Source organism: Mobula hypostoma, chromosome 20 (genome assembly GCF_963921235.1).
Source record: "Mobula hypostoma chromosome 20, sMobHyp1.1, whole genome shotgun sequence".
Taxonomy (NCBI): Eukaryota; Metazoa; Chordata; class Chondrichthyes; order Myliobatiformes; family Myliobatidae; genus Mobula; species Mobula hypostoma.
In genome coordinates, this window is record NC_086116.1 from 62,624,864 (window position 1) to 62,651,275 (window position 26,412).

The following is a 26,412-nucleotide window of genomic DNA, read 5'->3' on the forward strand; positions in this document are numbered from 1 at the left end:
ATTCCTCATACTTCTGATCAGCTGACCCATCCTGTCCATTAGCAGTCTTCATGTTCAGAAACATCCTCGGAAGCCTTTTGTTAGCAACCACTTACTTTCCTCCCACAAACAAGAGGAAATCTGCAAAAGCTGAAAATCTGAGCAACACACACAAAATGCTGGAGGAACTCAGCAGGCCAGGCAACTTCTATGGAAAAGAGTACAGTCGACATTTTGGGCCAAGACCCTTTAGCAGGACTGGAGAAAAAATGCTGAGGAGTAGATTTAAAAGGTGGGGGAGGGAAGAGAGAAGCACAAGGTTATACATGAAACCTGAAGGGGGAGGGATGAAGTGAAGAGCTGGGAAGTAGGTGAAAGAGACAGGTGGCCATGGAAGAAAGAAAAGGGGGAGGAGCACCAGAAGGAGGTGATGGGTGGGCATGGAGGTAAAGGGGGATGGGAAATGGTGAAGGAGAGGGAGATGGAGGGCATTACGTGAAATTCGAGAAATCGATGTTCATGGCATCAGGTTGGAGGCTACCCAGACAGAATATGAGGTGCTGTTCCTCCACTTTCCTCCCATCGGACTGTGTTGGAGATTGACATTCCAACCATTTATGAATTATATCCCAATCATATGGTAAATTCTGTTTATCTTCTCCCACACCATCTTTAACTCAACATATCAACTGTCTTATTTGCTGAGAAGACAGCATGGTAGCTAAAATTTAACTGCCAACATATGGAAGCAATTTGACAGTCAGTCAGTCAGTGGGTGCCGTCCCGAATCCGGGGTTGGCAGCTACGCACCTCCATCTTCTTCGATCTTGCGACAGCACCGAGTACAGCCTCTCCTCCAGTTTGTTCCCGCTGGCCGCCTTGGCACCGCCCACCGCCGCCCCCGCTGAACTCAAGCCTGAGGCCGTGTTGGCCTCCAGCCGCGGCCGCTTCTTCGAGCTCAGCCCTTCCTTAGGCGGAGGCCTAGGGCAGGTCCAGACACACGGTGCAGCGCCCAAGTTCATCGTGTCTCTTCTAACTAAGTGCATAGCATACGATTCGTAGATACGTGGTGAGGCTTTAATCTCTTCCACGGAAGATAGCCGCTGGCTCACAAGGAGCTCATCGGCCCTTTGTCAGGTCCTGTTTTTTTCAGTCCTGCTGGGTGTCCTCACACCCTCCTCATCAGACTAAGTCCGGTGGGGGAGCTAAAATTTAACTGCCATCATATGGATGCAATTTGTATATGTTCTTAATTCACAGAAGTTCAGACCAAGCCTCTAAGTTTCTTATTTTAGGATATGGAATTTCTTTGGACCATTTGTCAATTTTTCCTAGTTCTGGAGGTTGATGGTAGACATCCTGTTTTCTTTCATAATTTCTATTGTCTTTCTTGTGTGCTTTTACTCCCGTAGTTTTTATTGGAGCAAGTAGTGACATGGCTGCCAGACCAGTCACCTCGCCGCTGTCATCATCACTTCAGCCACCAGAGGTCTCTGTCGAGTCAGTGTGGTATTCATTTTGCAGTTCCTTGGAGTCCCCAAATTCACTGTTTCTGGGGTCTATTCAATGTTGGCTGCAATCCAACATGCAAGTGACATCACTGTTGACATCACCCACTGGATTGACAGGACCACCCACCAAAGTTTGTTGCTGCTCATCACAACATTGTTTCAGACTGCCTTGCGACTGAACAGTTATACTAAGCAAGGACATCGTGCTGTTTTCTCACTCGCACAGTGAACAGGGAGGTTTGTTTGCCAGATGTTTTACTGTCCCTATCATACTTTTACTTCAGCATGTTACACATTTCTTCCTTCTTCCTCCTTCCTTTCCAGTCCCGATGAAGGGTTTCGGCCTGAAACACTGATACCTTTTTCCTCTCCCAAGATGCTGCCTGATCTGCTGAGATCCTCCAGCATTTTGTGCATGTTCTACTACACTACTGTACTTCCTGCTTAGAGACCTCTGAGGATGTGGAGCTTGCTGTCAAGAGGTGAACAACCTGGGTGAGGATATTGGTTTATTATTGTCACGTGAAACAGTGAAAAGTTTTATTTTCTGTGCCATCCCTATGGATCCTTTCACTTTGAGGCAATACAAGGGCAAAGCAACAGCGAATGCAAAACCCTGTGTTACAGATGCAGGCAGCCAATAAGGCGGAAGGACATTACGAGGTAGATTGTGAAAATAGATTGTCAAGAGTTCATGTCATCATGCAAGAGTCCATTTAGTAGTCTAATGAAAACAGGATGAAAGTCCTTGTTAGGGACAAACATGCAGGAGTAAGGAAAGGAAAGGTCACATGAGGTGTGGTGAGAGAAGACTCGGGTAACGTATAAATGGCAGCATTCACCACTTGGTCTGAATGGACAGTTTATCTGTAATTCCACACAAGAAAATCACACATGGTTCTTGTCTTCCACTTGTGCAATGATTCACGTTTGTTGACAATGGCTGAGAACTGTGAGCTGGCAGCCAATTGTCCTGAATCGCACGAGAAGCATTTACAACATGGCTACATGACCATTGAGCTCAGAAAGAATCTTTCCATTTATTTGTAAATCTAATATCGTGTCCTTCTCTTGTTCAATAATTCCAGGAAAACTTTGTGAATGAAAAAGGAAAGGATCTGGCCAAGAAGGCCTGCTCTATGTTGGCCACGAAAATAAATCTGTCAGCGTTCGATACATGTGAGGTCCAGTTGAGCTCCAGCAAAGAACAGCTGCTTGTCAACGTCTATTATAAAGGTAAGAGCCGGTGGTTCAGAGGACACAGAATAGTTGATGCCACATTAATCACATGGTCCATATTTCTCCATTCGATGCAAATTCATATACCTATATTTCTCCATTCGATGCAAATTCATATACCTATCTAAAAGTCTCCCAACTGCTCCTATTCTGTTTGTTCCACTACCACCCTAGCTGTGCATTACAGACATCTACCACTCCCTAGGTTAAAAAACATCCCCTTTTAAACTTTCACCCTCTCTCCTTAAAACTTTGCCCTCATGTATTCTGCATTTCTGCTCTGGATGAAAGATTCTGGCTGTCTACCCTATCAACGTCTTTCATCATTTTACATTCTTCTGTTGGGTTGCTTCTTAGCTTCTGGTATTCCACAGAAAACAACCCAAGTCTGTCTAACTTCTCCTCAGAGCACATGCCCTCTAATCCTGAGAAACGTTTTCTGCACACTCTCCAAACTTTCCGTAACTTCCTGTAATGAGCAACCAGAACTGCACACAATACTTCAAGTGCCGCCTAACAACTACAACACGACTTCCTGGCTCTTTTAAGACCGTAAGAACAGAGGAACACGTAGGCAGGAGAAGCTAAAGTCAAATGCATCCATTGGAAGTAACTGAGAAAATGTGTAGTTCGGGTGGTTGTTGAGTTGTTCTCTGGTTTTGGCAATCAATTTCCATGTGTGGAGACATCATCAGTGCGCTATTCACTTGTAGTGTGTCCTCCGAATGCTTGGTTTCTAGATACTTATCAATCAGTTGATTTGTCATCATTACGGAAACTCAGTAGTGACGTAGTGAAGGGGTCTTGTGGCTGATTGGTTGTGTGGCGAACTCTGTGCCTCGTCTGGAATTTTGCCCACATTAGTTTATGATCGTTCTTTGTGGGTGCATTTTCAAACTCATAGACATCTTCATATAAAGTTCCATGGGCAGTTGTTTTGTCTGAGTACTTTGAAAAGATGTCACTCCTCTTTATTCTGTAGCTCCGCCATACAGCAGTACATCTCTGCTCTGCAGAACAAAGCTTTGATACATCTTTCTTGTGTGCATTTGGATGCTTACCGTGATAGTTCAGGATCTGATCTGTATGTGTTCCCTTATGGTAAATGGATGTTCCTAAAGTGCTGTCAGTGTTTCTACTGGTAAGCACATCCAAAAATGCCAGTTTCCCCTCGGTTTCTGTTTCTATCATGAACATGATGTTGTTGAATTCATCATTGATTAGTTTAGAAGTTCTTTCAATTTCACTGCGTTTTACTATGACGAAGGTATCATTGACATAATGGACCCAAATTTTAGGGTTTATAATTGGCAACACTGTCTTTTCTAACTTTTGCATGACAGCCTCCACTATGAAATGGTCTTAAGCTTCCTAACCTCCACTGGCACTCTACTTTCCCTTCTTCGGGTGTCCATCGATTTTGATGTTGACTGACATGCCTTGCACAGTAATAAGACAGATGGTGTCGTGCCCCCACCATACCGTCTCTCTGGGATTCCAAATCTGATGCTAAGTGGTACACAGGAGTGTAACAGACTTAGCGGATAAGGAAGCTGCCCACAGTGACAACTAACTAGTCTAGTCTAGTCCGTTGACCAGCACTCTGGTTCCTCCGCATGCCACCGGGGTGGCTGTACCGTTGACCCTTTTGGATTCATCGGTCACAGACACCATCAGACGCCCTGCTGCTGGCGTCCTCGCTGGGTGCAGCCTTTGCCTGAAGAGGCATACTCTACAAAGTAGCAAAGGTATGCTTACCTCCTTGACTTAGCTAGCCACGATCCTACTGCTAGATCTAGTCTAGTAGTATGCCGATGGAACATCACCTTCACGGCTCGGTTAGACCTGCCAGAGAACTAATCTCGGCCGCACTTTGCTGATGTTCGACCAGTGTCACTCCTACGCCACGGTGAGGCGCCAAGGTAGCATTTTGTAGGACTTACCCAGCAGGCTGAGGGCATTCTATTGCACTCCTGCCCTGTCTTGAGGAAGGTGGAAAGGTCTTGGATTATCTAAGTGAGTCACTTACAGGATTTACATGCAACTCACAAAAACCTAGAGGAACTCAGTGGGTCAGGCAGTACTGATGGATGAAAGTGGACAGTCAATGTTTTGAGTAGAAACTCTAAAAGATGGAAGAGAGGCTGTAGGTGTAAAAAGGTTAGGGAAGGGGATAAGCAAGAGCCACAGTTTTGTGTATGTGCAATAGACAATAGGTGCAGAAGTAGGCCATTAGGCCCTTCGAGCCAGTACCACCATTCACTGTGATCATGGCTGATCATCCACAATCAGTACCCTGTTCCTGCCTTCTCCCCATATCCCTTCACTCCGCTATCTTTAAGAGCTCTATCTAACTCTTTCTTGAAAGAATCCAGAAAATTGGCCTCCACTGCCTTCTGAGGCAGAGCATTCCATAGATCCACAACTCTCTGGGTGAAAAAGTTTTTCCTCAACTCCATACTAAATGGCCTATCCCTTATTTATAATCTGTGGCCTCTGGTTCTGGACTCCCCCAACATTGGGAACATGTTTCCTGCCTCTAGCCTGTCCAATCCCTTAATAATCTTATAGGTTTCAATCAGACCCCCTCTCATTCTTCTAAATTCCAGTGTATACAAGCCCAGTCGCTCCAATCTTTCAACATATGACAGCCCCGCCATCCTGGGAATTAACCTTGTGAACCTCCGCTGCAATCCCTTAATAGCAAGAATGTCCTTCCTTCCTCAAATTTGGAGACTAAAACTGCACACAATACTCCAGGTGTGGTCTCACCAGGGCCCAGTACAACTGCAGGAGGACCTCTTTGCTCCTATACTCAACTCCCCTTGTTATGAAGGCCAGCATGCCATTAGCTTTCTTCACTGCCTGCTGTACCTGCATGCTTACTTTCAGTGACTGATGAACAAGGACACCTAGATCTCATTGTACTTCCCCTTTTCCTAACTTGACACTATTCAGCTAGTAATTTGCCTTCTTGTTCTTGCCACCAAAGTGGATAACCTCACATTTATGCACATTAAACTGCATCTGCCATGCATCCGCCCACTCACCCAACCTGTCCAAGTCACCCTGCATTCTCATAACATCCTCCTCACATTTCACACTGCCACCCAGCTTTGTGTCATCTGCAAATTTGCTAATGTTACTTTTAATCCCTTCATCTAAATCATTAATGTATATTGTAAATAGCTGTGGTCCCAGCACTGACTAGCGGTACCCCACTAGTCACTGCCTGCCATTCTGAAAGGGACCTGTTAGTTCCTACTTTTTGTTTTCTGTCATGCATGAGAGGGAGGAACGGGGCTTGTTTCCCTCTTGTTGCTTGCAGTGTTCTGCTTTATTGTTTTCTGTGTCATTCTGCCCAGCATGATGGGTGTGCGATTTTGGCAGCAGAATGTATAGCAAAACTTGCAGGCTGAGCTCAGCATATCCTTGGATATCCACATCTATCCAATCTTAGAGTTTTTGAGGAGGTTGCCAGGAAAATTGATGAAGGCAAGACAGTGGATGTTGTCTGCATGTACTTAAGTAGGCATTTGACAAGGTCCTGCATGTGAGGTTGATCAAGAAAGTGTAGACACTTGGCATTCAAGATGAGGGAGTAAATTGGAAGCCAGAGAATGGTAGTAGATGGTTGCCTTTCTGACTGGAGGCCTGTGCCTAGTGGTGAGCCACAGAGGACAGAGCAGTGTCTGTTGGTTTGTCATTTATGTCAATGATCTGGATGATAATGTAGTAAACTGAATCACCAAGACAGGGGGTGTAGTGGACTGGGAGGAAGATTGTCATGGCTTGCAGTGGGACCTGGACCAGCTGGAAAGTGGCAGATGGAGTTTAGTGCAGATAAGTGCAAGGTGTTGCCCTTCGGTGGGGCCAGCCAAGGTAGGTTTTACACAGTGAACAGCAGGGCACTGAGGAGTGTGGTAGAACAAAGAGACCTGCAATTACAGCTCCAGAATTCATTCAAAGTGGTGTCACAGGTAGATAGGGTTGTAAAGAAAGCTGTTGACAGAGTAGCCTTCATAAATCAAACTACTAAGTACAGGAAATGGCATGCTATGTTGAAACATAGAAACATAGAAAATAGGTGCAGGAGTAGGCCATTCGGCCCTTCGAGCCTGCACCGCCATTTATTATGATCATGGCTGATCATCCAACTCAGAACCCAGCCTTCCCTCCATACCCCCTGACCCCTGTAGCCACAAGGGCCATATCTAACTTCCTTTTAAACATAGCTAATGAACTGGCCTCAACAGTTTGCTGTGGCAGAGAATTCCACAGATTCACCACTCTCTGTGTGAAGAAGTTTTTCCTAACCTCGGTCCTAAAAGGCTTCCCCTCTATCCTCAAACTGTGACCCCTCGTTCTAGACCTCCCCAACATCAGGAACAATCTTCCCGCATCTAGCCTGTCCAATCCCTTTAGGATCTTATACGTTTCAATCAGATCCCCCCTCAATCTTCTAAATTCCAACGAGTACAAGCCCAGTTCATCCAGTCTTTCTTCATATGAAAGACCTGCCATCCCAGGAATCAATCTGGTGAACCTTCTTTGTACTCCCTCTATGGCAAAGATGTCTTTCCTCAGATTAGGGGACCAAAACTGCACACAATACTCCAGGTGTGGTCTCACCAAGGCCTTGTACAACTGCAGTAGTACCTCCCTGCTCCTGTACTCGAATCCTCTCGCTATAAATGCCAGCATACCGTTCGCCTTTTTCACCACCTGCTGTACCTGCATGCCCACTTTCAATGACTGGTGTATAATGACACCCAGGTCTCGTTGCACCTCCCCTTTTCCTAATCGGCCACCATTCAGATAATAATCTGTTTTCCTATTTTTGCCACCAAAGTGGATAACTTCACATTTATCCACATTAAATTGCATCTGCCATGAATTTGCCCACTCACCCAACCTATCCAAGTCACCCTGCATCCTCTTAGCATCCTCCTCACTGCTAACACTGCCACCCAGCTTCGTGTCATCCGCAAACTTGGAGATGCTGTATTTAATTCCCTCATCCAAGTCATTAATATATATTGTAAACAACTGGGGTCCCAGCACTGAGCCTTGCGGTACCCCACTAGTCACCGCCTGCCATTCTGAAAAGGTCCCGTTTATTCCCACTCTTTGCTTCCTGTCTGCTAACCAATTCTCCACCCACACCAATACCTTACCCCCAATACCGTGTGCTTTAAGTTTGCACACTAATCTCCTGTGTGGGACCTTGTCAAAAGCCTTTTGAAAATCCAAATATACCACATCCACTGGTTCTCCCCTATCCACTCTACTAGTTACATCCTCAAAAAATTCTATGAGATTCGTCAGACATGATTTTCCTTTCACAAATCCATGCTGACTTTGTCCGATCATTTCACCGCTTTCCAAATGTGCTGTTATCACATCCTTGATAACTGACTCCAGCAGTTTCCCCACCACCGACGTTAGGCTAACTGGCCTATAATTCCCCGGTTTCTCTCTCCCTCCTTTTTTAAAAAGTGGGGTTACATTAGCCACCCTCCAATCCTCAGGAACTAGTCCAGAATCTAACGAGTTTTGAAAAATTATCACTAATGCATCCACTATTTCTTGGGCCACTTCCATAAGCACTCTGGGATGCAGACCATCTGGCCCTGGGGATTTATCTGCCTTCAATCCCTTCAATTTACCTAACACCACTTCCCTACTAACATGTATTTCGCTCAGTTCCTCCATCTCACTGGACCCTCTGTCCCTTACTATTTCTGGAAGATTATTTATGTCCTCCTTAGTGAAGACAGAACCAAAGTAATTATTCAATTGGTCTGCCATGTCCTTGCTCCCCATAATCAATTCACCTGTTTCTGTTTGCAGGGGACCTACATTTGTCTTTATCAGTCTTTTCCTTTTTACATATCTATAAAAGCTTTTACAGTCCGTTTTTATGTTCTCTGCCAGTTTTCTCTCATAGTCTTTTTTCCCCTTCCTAATTAAGCCCTTTGTCCTCCTCTGCTGAACTCTGAATTTCTCCCAGTCCTCAGGTGAGCCACTTTCTCTGGCTAATTTGTATGCTACTTCTTTGGAATTGATACTATCCCTAATTTCTCTTGTCAGCCACGGGTGCACTACCTTCCTTGATTTATTCTTTTGCCAAACTGGGATGAACAATTGTTGTAGTTCATCCATGCAACCTTTAAATGCCTGCCATTGCATATCCACCGTCAATCCTTGAAGTGTCATTTGCCAGTCTATCTTAGCTAATTCACGTCTCATACCTTCAAAGTTACCCCTCTTTAAGTTCAGAACCTTTGTTTCTGAATTAACTACGTCACTCTCCATGTTAATGAAGAATTCCACCATATTATAGTCACTCTTACCCAAGGGGCCTCTCACGACAAGATCGCTAATTAACCCTTCCTCATTGCTCAAAACCCAGTCCAGAATAGCCTGCTCTCTAGTCGGTTCCTCGACATGTTGGTTCAAAAAACCATCCCGCATACATTCCAAGAAATCCTCTTCCTCAGCACCTTTACCAATTTGGTTCACCCAGTCTACATGTAGATTGAAGTCACCCATTATAACTGAAGTTGTACAAGACATTGGTGAGGCCTAACTTGGAGTACTGTCTGCAGTTTTGGTCACCTACCTACAGGAAGGATGTAAATAAGGTTGAAAGAGTACAGAGAAAATTTACAAGGATGTTGCTAGGATTAGAGGATCTGAGTTATGAGGAAAGATTGAATAGGTTAGAACTTTATTTCTTTGAACGTAGAGGATTAAGGGGAGATTTGATCGCGGTATACAAAATTAACAGCGGTATAGAGTAAATGCAAGCAGGTTTTTCCACTGAAGTTGGGTGGAACTACAACTAGAGGCCATGGGTTAAGGGGGAAAGGTAAACTGTTAAGCAGAACGCAAGGGGAAAACTCCTCTCAGAGGCTCACGAGTGTGGAATGAGCTACCAGCACAAGTGGTTCATGCGAGCTCAATTTCAACGTACAAGAGAAGTTTGAACAGGTACGTGAATGGTAAGGGTATGGGGGGGCAGGCTATAATCCCAGTACAGGTTGATGGAAGGAGGCAATTTAAATAGATTGGCATGGAAGGCCTGTTTCTGTCATGTACTTTTCTATGACTCAATGATATATTGGTTGTTGATAAGAATTATACATTTCATGGTATGTTTCTAGGTATGTGTGATAAATAAATCTGAATCTGACAGTATCTGGTGCCTTTTACACAAGGTGCTGGAGGAATTCAGGAAGCTGGGCAACATCTGTGGAGGGGAATAAACAGTCACCATTTCGGGCTGAGATCCTGCATTGGAAATGGAAAGGAAAGGGGCAGAAGCCAGATTAAAGTGTGGGGGGAAGGGGGAGCACAACCTGGTGGGTGATTTTGTGCCTGTATTTACAAGCCTAGTCAGTGGGATCTCTCGGGGAACCTGAATAACAGGAAAGCCCCAGGGTTCTGTAGTTTGCCAGCCCCTGACTATACAGCATCAGAAACAAGTAACCCAGTGATACAAGGAAAAGCTAGGCAAGTTAATAGGGAGTAAGGCGAAGTCAGATCTACAGGTTACATGGTGCACAGATGTTATCAGGCCCTCTCTAGTCTTTTCCAGCATCAGTCATTCCTAAGTTTTTGTTTTGTTTTCACAGTTAAAAATGATCAGATGGACGAAATTCTGCCTGAACTGAAGAAAATAATAGGAAAAATGGAAGAGGTAATTGAATTGATTTTATTTTTTAAGTCCTTTACACAAGAAGAGTAAAATTCTTTATGTTACGTCTCCATCCGAATGTGCAATGTGCAAATTAGTAATTTGTAATAAATAGCACGGCAAATAGAATAGCATGAGATATACAACAGGACAATCATTATAATATAGAAATACAATTGTGCCAGCATTAATTAGTTAGCTTGATGGTCTGGTGGAAGAAGCTGTCCCGGAGCCTGTTGGCCCTGGCTTTTGTGCTACGGTACCATTTCCTGGATGGTAGCAGCTGGAAGAGTTTGTGGTTGGGGTGACTCGGGTCTCCAATGTTCCTTTGGACCCTCTTTGTGAATGTCCTGAATTTTGTACAGTAACAATCCATGCTGCATCAGCAATTTAGGGCGTGACTGAGAAACAGGCTCTTTGAATCATCAGGTCAGTACTGATCATCAAACACCCACTTACACTAATCCTGCATATATCCCATTTTTATTACCTCCACGTTCTCATCAGCTCACCCCAAATTCAACTATTCACCTACACGGTAGGAGGTCCCATACCTTGGATGTGGGAGGAAGCCTCACGACACACGAGCCGCACACAGACAGCGCCAGATGTCAGCATTGTTCAGAAGAGATACCATGAAATGTTTTGTTTGCATCAACAACCAACACAGTCTGAGGACTGTACTGGGGGCAGCCCGCAAATATTGCAACACTACTGGTGCCAATGTAGCTTGTCCACAACGTACTAACCCTAACCCATATGTCTTTGAAGTATGCAGGAGAAAACCAGAGCACCCAGAGGAAATTCACAGTCTCACAGAGACCGTACAGAGTCCTTACAGACAGAGGTGGGAATTGAACTCTGATCACTGATATTGTATCATTGCACTAACTACAATGTTACTGTGCTGCCCTGCTCCTGTGTCCTTAGCTGCATTGTCCTCTTGAGCATAAAGATTGAGGGTGATGTTCTAGTATGGCACTGAAATTGTGCTGCATTGTCAGAAGTAAAAGATCCCAGAGGGCTCTGGTGGGCTGCAGGTACACTTCCTGGATGAGGAACTGCACTCAGAACATCCAAGCAGCAGATTCCCATTGGTGCATTAGTGATCAATGGGAGGGAGGTGGAACTGCACACACATCTGCCTTCCCTTCCGAGGAAATCTTCCCAGGTACATCCAGTCTTCTTCCCATCTACAGCCACACAGCAGGGCAACAGGCTCTTCAGAACAACTGGTCCATGCTGACCAAACTCATCGATTAAGATCATCCCATGGGTCTGCTCTTGGCCCGTATCCCTCTAAAACTTTCCTACTCATGTACCTGTCTATGTGCCTATTGTTAATGTAGCTACCTCTGGCAGCGAGAAGGAAATATTTCTGATTAGTGTGAGGTGTTGGAAGTCCATGATTGATCACTGATATTCGTAAGGTCAGTGATGTTGTGGGGATGGAACTGGACTCTCTCAGGGTGATGTCTGAAAAGAGGATGCTGTCCAAGTTGCATGCCATCTTGGTCAATGTCTCCCATCCACTACATAATGTACTGGTTGGGCACGGGAGTACGTTCAGCCAGAGACTCATTCCACCGAGATGCAGCACAGAGCGTCATAGGAAGTCATTCCTGCCTGTGGCCATCAAACTTTCCAACTCCTCCCTTGGAAGGTCAGACACTCTGTGCCGATAGGCTGGTTCTGGACTTATTTCATAATTTACTGGCATAATTTACATATTACTATTTAACTATTTATGGTGCAACTGTAACGAAAACCAATTTCCCCCTGGGATCAATAAAGTATGACTATGACTATTAAGATTAGAAACATAGAAAACCTACAGCACAATACAGGCCCTTCAGCTCACAAAGCTGTGCCAAACATATCCTTACCTTAGAAATTACCTAGGGTTACCCATAGCCCTCTATTTTTCTGAGCTCCATATACCTGTACAGGAGTCTCTTAAAAGACCCTATTGTTTCCACCTCCACCACCGTCGCCAGCAGCCCATTCCACACACTCACCATTCTCTGCGTAAAAAAACTTACCCCTAACATCTCCTCTATACCTGCTTCCAAGCACCTTAAAACTGTGTCCTCTCATGCTAGCCATTTCAGCCCTGGGAAAAAGCCTCTGACTATCCACACGATCAATGTCTCTCATCATCTTGTACACCTCCATCAGGTCACCTCCCATCCTCTGTCGCTCCAAGGAGGAAAAAGCAGAGTTCACTCAACCTATTCTCATAAGGCATGCTCCCCAATCCAGGCAACATCCTTGTAAATTTCCTCTGTACCCTTTTTATGGTTTTCACATCCTTCCTGTAGTGAGGTGACCAGAACTGAGCACAGTACTCCAAGTGGGGTCTGACCAGGATCCTATATAGCTGTAACATTACCTCTTGGCTCCAAAACTCAATCCCACGATTGATGAAGGCCAATGCACCGTATGCCTTCTTAACCACAGAGTCAACCTGCTCAGCAGCTTTGAGTGTCCTATGGACTTGGACCCCAAGATCCCTCTGATCCTCCACACTGCCAAGAGTCTTACCATTAACACTATATTCTGCCATCATATTTGACCTACCAAAATGAACCACTTCACACTTATCTAGGTTGAACTCCATCTGCCACTTCTCAGCCCAGTTTTGCAGCCTATCAATGTCCCACTGTAACCTCTGACAGCCCTCCACACTATCCACAACACCCCCAACCATTGTGTCATCAATAAATTTACTAACCCATCCCTCCACTTCCTCATCCAGGTCATTTATAAAAATCACAAAGAGTAGAGGTCGCAGAACAGATCCCTGAGGCACACCACTGGTCACCAGCCTCCATGCAGAATATGACCTGTCTACAACCACTCTTTGCCTTCTGTAGGCAAGCCATTTCTGAACCTACAAAGCAATGTCCCCTTGGATCCCATGTCTCCTTACTTTCTCAATAAGTCTTGCATGGGGTACCTTATCAAATGCCTTGCTGAAATCCATATACACTACATCTACGGCTCTACCTTCATCAATGTGTTTAATCACATCCTCAAAAAATTCCATCAGGCTCGTAAGGCACGACCTGCCTTTCACAAAGCCATGCTGACTATTCCTAATTATATTATGCCTCTCCAGATTCGTAATAATATTATGCCTCTCTTAAGTTTAGCTTTATTTGTTACATGTACAGCAAAACATACAGTGAAATCTGTCATTTGCGTCAATAACCAACACAGTCTGAGGATATGCTGGGGGTTGACTGCAGGTGTTGCCAGTCTTCTGGTGCCAACACAGCATGCCCACAACTTACTAACGCCAGTGTTACCCTGTATATCTCTGGAATGAGAGGGGAAACTGGAGTACCTGGAAGAAACACGTGGTCACAGGGAGAATATGTGAACTCCTTACAGACACTGGCAGGAATTGAACCCACAGTGCTGGCACTGTAAATCGTCACACTAACCCCAATACTTCTCTGCTGCCCCTCCTCTCTGATGGCAAATAGCAATCACTGTCTCAGTTCCCACACAACACCTCCTGATGCTGGAGTGTGAAGCAATAAAACAGGCTGCTGGGTCAGGCAGCATCTGTGGAGGCAGAGGGATAGCTGAGGATTCAGGTCGAGACCCTTCCAGTGCCGTCAATGGGAAACATTCCGGACTCTTTGCGCTATCATCTGCATTGTTTCCATGGCTATGCCTGCAGCAGATACACTCTGGCTGGTGGACATTCAGTGCAGAATGCTCACAGTCCATCCATGGGCTCAGAGCCAAGCTCTGTTCTACAGTCGACCTGTGACTTCTGCATTTGTACCAGATCGGAGAAGCAGTGAGGAGCCAACTGAGAGGTGCACCATCACCAGCTTGACGGAGTACATTCCTGTTGTTTTGGTTTCTCCTCACTCCAGGGCCTATATAGAAGTTGCATTTGCCTTGTTCTCCTTAAGGTACAGCCCAAACTTCCTGTATATACCATACATCTCCAGCTTCGGATATTTACAATTTTTCCTCCCAAAAAATACAGAACTAAGCATGTGCTTCCCCCAACCAATAATCTAAAACTCAGTGACAGGAGCACTGTTGTGTGAGCCTGGGTTTCCAGCCTTGATGATGGTCTTTTTTTGTTGCAAGTTAGGGGTTCCTATTGACAATTTGTTCCCTCTGTGTTCAGGATCGGAACGACAGCATGGAGCTGAAGAAACTCATAGCCATGGTGGTTACTGGCTCGTTGCTACTGCTTATATTCCTGTCTGCGATCGTGTACTGGTGCTGCCAGCACAGGTCCAAGCAGAAGGATCCGGTGAGTAGGTATGGGGCAGATCCCCGTGGATAGTACCCAGCTGTGTTCCAGCTCCAAGTTTTTCATTGCTCTGGTCCAAATGGCCTAATTCTGTTCATGGCTTATGATCTAGGAGGGAGGAAGCAAGAGAGAGCAGACCCTTGATATCATCTAACCAGTCCAGCCCTGAAAAAGTGTCTTAGCCCAAAATATCATTCTGTATTCTCCTTCATAGACGCTGCCTAACTTCTCAAGTTCCTCCAGCTTTTTGTGTGGTTTGCTTAAGCTTTCCAGCATTCACTAGGACAAAGTGAAAGCAACAAGCTACTGGAGGCACAGGAGATTGTGCAGATACTGGAAATCTTGAGCCACGTGCATTCAGCACATCAGGCAGCATCTCTGGAGGGATACGAAGTACGTCTATGAAGGTTCTCAGTTACCCAGGCCACTGTATATCAAGCAGTAGTAAATCAAGGCAACTGGACTTGCTGTGTTGTTTAGAAGACATTTTATCACTCATGCAAGGGGCTCCTTCAGTTGTGGTGGTAATGAGAGGGTCATTAGTCTTTGTCTTTGCATGAATGGAGGTGTGAACTGTTGTGGAGGTGTGAACTGTTGTGGAGATGCCAGAGTAGAGATGTTCAGACTGCACTGTAAGTAGCTGATAGGTGGTGTCGTACCCCAGCCCCTCTGTTCGGGGATAGATTTTCCAATTTGACAAAGATGCCTTCTTTAACCCCTGTCCAAAATATCCATATTGTTAACATCAAAAGAGTGTCACTTTTCTTTTGGGTATAGATATACGGCCGAGTCTTGACCTGAGGTGTTGCTTCAGGACAAGTTCCTTTGTCCCCCATAACAAACGTAGAACAGATACAGTGGCATGCAAAAGTTTGGGCACCCCTGGTCAAAATTTCTCTTACTCTGAATAGCTAAGCAAGTAAAAGATGACTCACTTCTTTAATATTTTAAGCAAGATTACATTTTTATTTCCATCTTTTACAGTTTCAAAATAACAAGAAAGGAAAAGGGTCTGAAGCAAAAGTTTAGGCACCCTGCATGGTCAGTAGTTAGTAACACCCCCTTTGGCAAGTAGCGCAGCTTGTAAACGCTTTCTGTAGCCAGCTAAGAGCCCTTCAATTCTTGTTTGGGGGATTTTCACCCATTCTTCCTTGCAAAAGTCTTCCAGTTCTGTGAGATTCTTGGGCCATCTTGCATGCACTGTTCTTTAGAGGTCTAATCCACTGATTTTCGATGATGTTTAGATCAGGGGACTGTGAGGGACATGGTAAAACCTTCAGTTTGAGCCTCCTGAGGTAGTCCATTGTGGATTTTGAGGTGTGTTTAGGATCATTATCCTGTTGTAGAAGCCATCCTCTTTTCATCTTCAGCTTTTTTTTTTCCCCAGACGTTGTGATGTTTGCTTCCAGAATTTGCTAGTATTTAATTGAATTCATTCTTCCCTCTACCAGTGAAAGGTTCCCCGTGCCACTGGCTGCAACACAAGCCCAAAGCACGATCTCTCCAATTGTTAAGCACGGGAGTGGATCGGTGTTCTTTTCATCAAATTCTGCACCCTTTTTTCTCCAAACATACCTTTTGCTCATTGCAGCCAAGAAGTTCTATCTTAACTTCATCAGTCCACAGGACTTGTTTCCAAAATGCATCAGGCTTGTTTAGATGTTCTTTTGCAAACTTCTGACGCTGAATTTTGTGGTGAGGACGCAGGAAAGGTTTTCTTCTGATGACTCTTCCATGAAGGTCATATTTGTGCAGGTGTCGCTGCACAGTAGAACAGTGCACCACCACTCCAGAGTCTGCTAAATCTTCCTGAAGGTCTTTTGCAGTCAAACGGGGGTTTTGATTTGCCTTTCTAGCAATCCTACGAGTAGTTCTCTTGGAAAGTTTTCTTGGTCTACCAGACCTCAACTTGACCTCCACCATTCCTGTTAACTGCTGTTTCTTAATTATATTACGAACTGAGGAAACGGCTACCTGAAAATGCTTTGCTATCTTCTTATAGCCTTCTCCTGCTTTGTGGGCATCATTTATTTTAATTTTCAGAGTGCTAGGCAGCTGCTTAGAGGAGCCCATGGCTGCTGATTGTTGGGACAAGGTTTGAGGAGTCAGGGTATTTATAAAGCTTTGAAATTTGCGTCACCTGGCTTTTTCTAATGATGCCTGTAAACAAGCCATAGCCCTAACAAGCTAATTAAGGTCTGAGACCTTGGTAAATGTCATCTGAGAGCTCAAATCTCTTAGGTGCCCAAACTTTTGCATGGTGCTCCTTTCCTTTCTTTCACTCTAGAATTGTACAAGACAAAAATAATACACTAATCTTGCTTAAAATGTTGAAAAGAATGTTTCATCTTTAACTTTATGATTTTTGGAGATCAGTTCATCTTCTACTAACTTAACTATTCACATTAACAGAAATTTTGACCAGGGGGTGCCCAAACTTTTGCATGGCACTGTGGGGTTTGGAAAGAGGTGGGGGTTGTGGGTGGCAAAATACAAAGTTGGTTTCATCTGGAGGAGACCCATGGAATCAAGAGGTGGGTGCAGAAAGATGGTGTTCAGGTGGACAGAAGATTAATGTATTGAAGGGAAGATGGGGGAGCCAAAATTAAGACTGGAATTATTGAAGATGGGCAGTAAGTTGCAGGAAAGCCACAGGAAGCTGAGGAATCGTGAGAGAAGGAATAGAAGAGATGTATGGAGGAGGCTAATGTACCAGTAGACAAAGGTGGGACTATGGCACAAAGGATTGACATGGCAAAGATATCTTCAAAGCCACGGGCAAGTAGAGTCAATGACAACAAGTTGGCAGGGTCCTTTGCAAAAAAAAGGGAGGAGTTGGTAAACTCAAAGGGTTAATGGAGAGCAGGTGGCAAGGGTGCTGCACACAATCAGACATCCAGTCAATGCACAGCAAGATTCCATAAAGTTAGGTGACGATTCAACCTCCAGAGGGGGTACAGAGATTTATTTACCAGTATTCTGTCTTGATGAGGAACATTTGAGTGAGCTAGGTCTTCTCTCTCAGGAGCAAAGGTGGATGAGGAGTTGTATGAGATAAGTGGCACAGATAGAGTGGAGAGCCAGGACTTTTTCCCCTGGGCAGAAATGGCTAAAATAACAAGGGATTACTTTTAAGGTAATTGGGGGGAGTATGGGGATGGGGTGGGAAATCTGAGGTAGGTTTTGTTTTACACACAGAATAGTGAGTACATGGAATGCACGGTCAGCTCTTAGATAGGCACATGGATAATAGCACTGTAAAATGGAGGGCTATGTAGGAAGGGTAGATTGATCTTAGAGTAGGTTAAAAGGTTGGCACAATATCCTGGCACAAAGTGCCTGGACTGTGCTGTAATGTTCTATAGTCTGTCTGTATGTTTACTTTGGTGTATTAACTGTACAACTTTTCACAATACTGAGGATCCAAAGTAATATTGAATAAGTAGCAATATGATAAAATATTCTCATCTAACTCTTGGGCGCTATCCTGCAAGGTAACTCTGATATTAACACTTGTAATTCTGAAGCAGAACGTGTGACTTCAGAGATTTTAAGCACACAAGCGAGGCTAGTAGTCCAGTTCAGGACTGAGGGAACACCACAGTGTCAGGGCTGTTACCTTCATGTAATGCTGGAGGAACTCAGCAGGCCAGGCAGCATCAATGGAAAAGAGTACAGCCAACATTTCAGGCCAAAACCCCTCAGCAGGACTCCCTATGTCAATAATTCTCTATGGAAGCCAGTTTTGATCTTCATCAAAGAAGGGAAAGCGGCTGTTGTCAACGTGACTATAAGATTCCAAGATAACCAGTCAATTCAGAAGGCCTACGCAGAGAAGAGGGCCAAATACCAGCACTTGGCCTAACAAATTTGAGTGTTATCAGGTGCCCAAATTATAGACTACTTTGACTGTGTGGTTGGGGCTAGAGGGCTCTGGCCCAAGTCCTACTGAAGGGTCTCGGCCTGAAACATCGACTGTACTCTTTTCCACAGATGCTGCCTGGCCTGCTGAGTTCCTGCAGCATTTGCTTGGATTTCCAGCAGCTGCAGATTTTCTCTTGTTTGTTACCCTCATGTTCCAATTTAAAGGTACTAACTACCCTCTTAGGTGGGTATAAAAGTTCCGCTACATCATTTTAAACAAGAAGAAAGCCCTTAACTCCGAGTGGAGTCATTGGGACGCCGTCATGATGGCGTTTTTTAAGCAGGCTTTCTTATTTTTATGAGGCCGAGTTGCTAGTTTGATGCTCAACCCAGCACAGATGGAAAGTGTGCAAGGGAGCCCACTGCATTCCAACTCGGGAGCCTTGATGCCACTACGCCACCAGCCGGCTATTTTAAACAATCTCCCACAACATACTGGACAACGATCATTGCTCAATCAAATGGACGATCACAAACATTATTATACCATTGCTAACTGAGGGAACTTGTTATCTGCAAGTAAACTTTTCATTTAACACATGCATTTGTGCATATGACAATAAACCTATACTTTATGCTCCTACATCTTATTCTCTAATTTACACAATGAGGCCAATCAGCCCATCAACTCTGCTCCACCATTCTATCGTGGCTGATTTATTATCCCCATCAATCCCATTCTTCTACCTTCTCTCTGTAACCTTTAATGCCTTATTAAAAACCTATCAACCTCTACTTTAAATATCCCCAATGTCTGCATAAATACAGTAGCTACAAGTAGTATCCAACTGGTTAAATGCTTTGGGGCAACCGCTGTTTGTGACATGCAAGATGTTTCCATCCAAGCTGGCTTCAATCACTGAATCTCTGTTCAGTGGAAATGCAGTAAAAGCTTCAGACTCCTCCTGAGCAGCTGTGAGGTACAGCGCCCTCTGCTGTCAATGCCTTTCCTCATCAGTCAATAACGAGAAGCCACTACAGGCTGCAGGCAGCAGGTGGGGATGTCTGCATTTCACACTGGTCATGTCCACAACTCCAACCATAACTAAGTTCAGAGAGGCTTGAACTTATGAGAATGCTTGAAGGATCTCAGGATAACATGAATACAAAGGATTCTGCAAATGCTAGAAATCTTGAGCAACACACAGGGGAACCCAGCAGGTCAGGCAACATCTATAGAAAGGAATAAACAGTTGATATTTTGGGCTAAGACCCTTCATCAAAAGCCAGAATAAGATGGGGAAAGGTAAGGAGTACAACCAAGCAGATTATAGGTGAGGGGGGAATGTGGTTTTCCATTCCTCATCCTGCTTACCCTCTCACTCCTTCTGTTCATCTGCCCATTACTCCCTTGGGTTCATCTCCTTACCTCTCTTCTATGGTCCAATGTCCTCTCCTATGTTTCCTTTACTGCTTGTACCCATTCCCCTCCCAGCTTCTTACATCATCCCCCACCTACCCACCCAATTTCCCAGCAGGCGAGAAAACACTAATGCTATGGTTTCTTCCTTTTTTGTAGTACCTGACAGAAGAGCTGCGCACGGTGGACAATGGTTGCCATGACAACCCAGCCATGGACATCACTGAGAGGGATTCAGAGATGGAGGAGAAGAACTACTGCAAAGCAACCTTCCTGGAAAACACAGATGGCTGGATAGTGCCCATGGACACACACATCAAGGATGAGCTGGAGGAAGAAGACACCCATTTATAAAGCATTGGAAACATAATCTATTGTTATCTGCGGCTCAATGCACATCTGTATGATTGCTTCAAATATGTATCCATATATACTGCCAGCAAGGACTGAACTCAAACTGTAAATTTCACATTCCACCTCCTTGAAGCCATATTCTCTCTAGATGCTATTTAGAAATGTTACAGGGTATTTTCAAGCTTGTCATGATTACCTGAGAAATAGAAAGGCTAAGTCCTATGCTCCTGTTCCTGTGTTCAATAAGAATCTGGCCAATTCTCTGCCTCATCTGCTTTCCTTCCTCTTTCCCTATATCATCCAAAAACTGTCTCAATCCTGAACATTTGAACAGCCATTAAGACTTGTTGGCTGAGAATTCCAAAGTCTCACAAACCCAAGTGAGGAGATCAAAGTTCCAAATGGTCAAGCTCCTTTTCCTAAGTCCGTAGGCCCTGGTTATAGAATCAGCAAGGAAACAATGTCACATGACAGCTGTCTGAGACATTGGTAAGATCACACCTGAAGTGTTGTGTGGAGCTTTAGTTTCCTGTCTATAGGAAAATTGTAATTAGGCTAGAAGGGGGGGCAGAAAAGACTTAAGAATATAATCAGGATTCGAGGACTTTAGTGACGAGAGATTTGATAGATTGGGTCCATTTTCTCTGGAGTGCAGCAGGCTGACAGATGACTTTAGAGACATTTATAAGATCATGAGGGCCATAGCTAAGGTACTTGATCAGTCGTTATACCAGTGGAATGAGTCTAAAACTAGAGACCACAGGTTTAAGATGAGAGGGGACCTGAGGAGCAACCTTTTTCCACAGACAGTGGCGGCAATAGGAACATCCCATCAGAGGAAGGGGAAGAGGAGAATAGAATTGCATTTAAATTACTTTGGAGAGGTACACGGACAGGAAACAGAGGAGAGTGAGCCAAAGACAGCAAAGTGGGAGTTGTTCAAGTGGCAAGACAAGTTGATCGGTGTGGATGAGTTGCGTCAGAAGGCCTGACGCTTGTCAATGCCACTCCTCGGAGTACGGAGCGGAGCCACTTTCTATTTGAGGTCCACTGGCGTTCTTCCTGAAAATAAAGTTAACCTGAACACAAAAAAATAAATGACTGGACAATATGGTGGGGTAGTTGTTGATGGCAGGCGGGAGGAGGAAACAGGAATACTCCAGCCCAGTTACTATAATCAAAAACAAGCTCAGAATCCTCATTCTAGTTCTGTGCAAATCATTGGCTATCACAGTCAGTCACTGATGAGGTTGTACATTAGAGACCGCAGTGTAATCATTTATTTTACATTTACAGTATTAAAAGCAAGGCTGGGGCATTGTTAGCAACCATGTAACTGTCAAGCACATCTGTACAACTGAAGGGGTAAATGTAGTTTCATTAACTGAGAGAATATGGCTTCAAAACATAAATGTGTACTTTCAGCAGTTGTTTATTTCAGGCAAACTACCTGAACATCAACATAATGGAAAGATGTATGGAGCAGCATGATGACCATCTATACCAAGCAATTCCTTGAGGGGTTCTTTGCTAACACAAATAAACACCAGTCCCTTTCTCAAGGCAAATCTTCCAGTACCTTGGCAGCCACTAGATAGGGTTTCTTTGTTCCAACAGCACTGGTATATACCAGAGCAAATACAAGCTGGCAAGAACTATAGTTTTATTACCTGAGAGACTCTAAATGATGCCTAACACTGGACAATTAACATTTAAATGAATTGTAAAGCAACCAACTGTTCAGATTGTGTAAGAACTGTTACAAGCTGTGGAATGATTCTGCATGTGAATTCAAATTTAACTTGCTCCCTCCAAGCAGTGTTCCATCTCTACGACTATGTCCCCACCCACCTCCAGTTCCTCCCTGTGGAAGTAGAGTAAGACCATAAAACATAGGAGCGGAATTAGGCCACTTGGCTCATTGAGTCTGCTCTGCCATTTCATGTCTGATGCAATTTTCCTCTCAGCCCCAATCACCTGTCTTCTCCCCATATCTCTTCATGCCCTCAATCAAGAACCTATCAAGCTCTGCCTTAAATATACATTACAAATTGGACTCCACAGCTGCCTGTGGTGACAAATTCCAGATTCACCACCCACTGGTTTAAGAAATTCTTCATCTCTGTTCTAAAAGGATGTCCCTCTGAGATTGTGTCCTCTGGTCTTATACTACCTCCACCATAGGAAACATCCTCTCCACGTCCACTCTATCAAGGCCGCTCACCATTCAATAGGTTTCAATGAGGTCATCCCATATTCTTCTGAATTCTACCCCCAATCAATTCTGGCCAACTCCTCTCTCATACCTTTATAATTTCCTTTCCTCCACTGAAATACTGATACATCTTACTTTAGCTTCTCCTCTTCAAATTTCAGCGTGAATTTGATCAGATGATGATCACCTACCCCTTAGGGTTCTTTTACCTTAAACTCTCTAATCAATTCTGGTTCATTGCATAACTCCCAATCCAGAACAACTGATCCTCCAGTGGGCTCAACCACAAACTGCTCTAAAAAGCCATCTCATAAGCACTCTAGAAATTCTCCTTCCTGTAATCCAGCAGCAACCTGATTTTCCCAATCTACCTACATATTTAAATCCCCCATGACAATTGTAACATTAGACACCAAAAGTTAATGGAACCCCTTTTATACATTAAATTTTTTAAAAATTAAAAATTCTACGTCTAGAACACAGTAACAGTTGAGCAGGGACCTATGAAATGAACAAGCCAAGAGAAGATAGGCAAGAAGGAAATGTGGGATTAACGGGTTTGTAGTCAGCAGATTGAAATGTATACAGAGGAATTCAGATGGTGTCCAAGATAAAAATATGTCCAGTGGACCTAGATGGAAGGTTAGATGTAGATTAGTGGGCATATGTGAATCTTTTCCCTACCTTGCACTATCTTTAACTCACTGCCCAGAAAGGGGAGGGAAATAGAAAAACTCACTACATATAGAATGTGCATGGCTACAGAACAAGGAAAGAAAAGTGACATTACGTTGCATAGCTCACTTTGCTGCTGTCTTGGTCAAGGAGATGAAAGTCTTGCTATGAATTTATAACAGCACAAGTTTTAGTTTCCATTAAAGTCTCTGCTCCAAAATGGCCTGTGGCTTCAAGGACCATTTGAGGATTTGGGCGTAGATTTAAATGAGTGTTCAACAATTCCTCAGCATATTGCTGGAGAGCATCAGCTTTTTAATGCACTGTCACAATTGTCAAGAAATCTCAAAGCACTTTCTGCAGCAGAGAAAGCAGGCATCTAGTATTCCCTTCTCAACACCATCACCTATCTAGGTGGAGGATGGACTAGCCTTGGTGATAACATTGAAAGAGTAATTGAGTTGGTCTATAAGGCTTGGGTCAGGCTCAGAGACAAGGATGGAGAACCTTTGTGCTGAAAATAATTCCCATTGCAGGAGGATCTGGACTAAAGTGTAATTGAGACTACCCTAATATTTGGTGAGCATTTAAGTGAAATACTATAGATTAATTTTCAAAGTATTGTGTACCAAGGATTGCTGAATCTACAGAGCTCAACTGTTTTCTGGTGAAGTTCTATAGCAATAATTAAATACCATAACTATGTGACAAGTTACTGTAGTGAATAAAAAGACAAATTACTACTTTTCAGGCAAATACAGAATTATTGCTCTATTTTAAGGAGGAAGTCATATACCACTATTTTGTTTAATAGATTGTGCGCGCACTTTCCCTTAATGGGGAGCTGGCAGGTGCAATGGTTGGCTTACAAACAGCATAGGCTTCAGGATCGATAGCTGCCCTGTGCTGGATAGAATATTCAGGCCCCAAATAAGAACGCACACCAGAGGAAAGAAAACATCCACCAAACCCCAAAATTACCATAAACCATGGTCTTCAGTAGTGGAAACAGCAGAGTGGTTGCAACAAGGTGAGTACTGCATAAGAGCCAAACACTGGGAATAAACCTCCAAGCCAGTGTTAAATAATCAACTCATAAACCCTGAAATATCATCTTACAAGTTTGTTTTCAATGCAATGATGTAATATGTTCAAACGGGACTTCTGTACACGTTATTAGTAATAGTTGTGTGAACACAAGTAAAACATCCAATAAAACAAATTCTAAATAACTTTAACCTCTATTATCTCTACAGTAAATTTGAACTATTTTGTTGGTTGTCCAAAATCACGCACTTCAGCAACTTATCATTCCTCCTTTGGAAATGAGGAACGTACATTCAGGCAATTCCGGGATTTTAGGAGCTTAGAACATAGGTCAAACAATACCAATTTTTATTCCTAAATCCTTTTTTGATACTATTGATTCTAAAATTTCTTCTTATATATGGCAAAATTAAAATCCCAGATTAAGTAAAAAATACTTACAGAAATCCAAGAAAGAGGGTGGTTTGGCATTGCCTAACCTAAGATTTTATTATTGGGCAATTAATATTCGATATTTAGTATCTTGGATGCAAGATTGGAATACAACTCCAAGCCCATATTGGGTAAACCTTGAAGGCCACTCTGTACAAGGGTTTTCTTTAGCTTCCATTTTAGGAACTTCACTTCCTTTTGTACTATCTAAATTGAAGAAACAAATGTTTAACCCTGTAGTTAAACATACATTGCGAATATGGTTCCAATTTTGTAATTTTTTTGGCCTGAATGAGTTTATGTTATCAAGTCCTATTATATCTAATTTCTTTTTTCAACCGTCAGTTATGGACCAAGCCTTTTTGATATGGAAAACGAAAGGTATAATATGTTTTCATGACTTATTTCTGGATAACTGTTTCATGTCTTTTGAACAGTTATCTAAGAAATTTGATTTGCCTAGATTCCATTTTTTTTTAGATACTTACAAATAAGAAATGTTTTAAACACTACGTTGCCTACCTTTCCGATTTCAAATCCTATTGATATTACTGATAAAATTTTAGGTTTAAATCCTTTTCAGAAGGGACTAATAGCAATTATTTATGATATAATTATGAAATTACAGCCAGGTATATCTGATAAAATTAAAAATGAATGGGAAAGGGAACTTCAACTTTGTCTACCTATAGAGAAATGGGAAAAAAAATTTCAATTAGTTAGTACTTCTTCTATATGTGCTAAACATACATTAATACAATTTAAAGTAGTACATAGAGCCCATATGTCCAATGATAAATTAGCCCGTTTTTATTCCCATATAAATCCTACTTGTGATAGATGTCACTCTGAAGTGGCTTCTTTAACTCGTATGTTTTGGTCCTGTCCTCTTTTGGAAAAATATTGGAAGGATATTTTTGATATTATTTCAACAGTTTATGTTTTGATTTAAAACCCCATCCTATTACGGCAATTTTTGGATTGCCAATAGTAGAACATAGATCTTTGTCTTCTTCAGCCTGTCGGATGATAGCATTTGTTACTTTAATGGCTAGAAGATCTATTTTGTTGAACTGGAAGGAAACCAATCCTCCTACTACATTCCAATGGTTTTCTCAAACTATTTAAATTTAGAAAAAATTAGAAGTGATTTTTTTGATCCTTCGGTTAAATTTGAAGAAACTTGGAAACCTTTTATGCAACATTTTCATATGATGTAGTTTGACCTTTCCAAATTTTTTTTAACTTAAATTATATGAATAGAGGAGCGGAGTTGACAACATTACGGAGCGTGTCTGATTCAAGATATTGGCCTAGCCCTGTTTTGTTCTGTTTCCTTGTGAGGTTTTTTTTCCTTTTCTTTTGGGGGTTTTTCTTTGTTTATATATATATATATTTTTCCTTTATGACTAATCTCATTATGAGTTTGGAAGTCTATTATACCTATGTTACTTAAAATCCTTTTTGTGTATGCTTATTAAGATTAGTCCAATCTTTGTATCAACTTTGTTATTGTGTTTATAATTTTGAAAATTAATAAAAAGATTTAAAAAAAGAACATAGATCAGTACAGCACAGTACAGGCTCTTCGGCCCACAATATTATACTGGCTTTTAAACCAACTCCAAAGATCAATATACCATTTCCCTCCTACATAGTTCTCCTTTCTTCCTGGTGACTAAGAGTCTC

At 43.1% G+C, this 26,412-nt stretch overlaps 1 protein-coding gene across 1 annotated transcript in view; it reads left to right on the plus strand.

Annotated features, from left to right (window-relative positions):
• The window catches only part of podxl (podocalyxin-like), a 168,461-nt gene extending 142,249 nt beyond the window's left edge, over positions 1–26,212 (plus strand). Inside the window, exons 5-8 of the mRNA XM_063073053.1 lie at positions 2,579–2,726; positions 10,370–10,434; positions 14,588–14,716; positions 20,160–26,212. Coding sequence (XP_062929123.1) covers positions 2,579–2,726; positions 10,370–10,434; positions 14,588–14,716; positions 20,160–20,354 — 537 coding nt within the window. The 3' untranslated portion in view covers positions 20,355–26,212. The remainder of the gene's footprint in view (positions 1–2,578; positions 2,727–10,369; positions 10,435–14,587; positions 14,717–20,159) is intronic.
• The last annotated feature ends 200 nt before the right edge of the window (positions 26,213–26,412 follow it).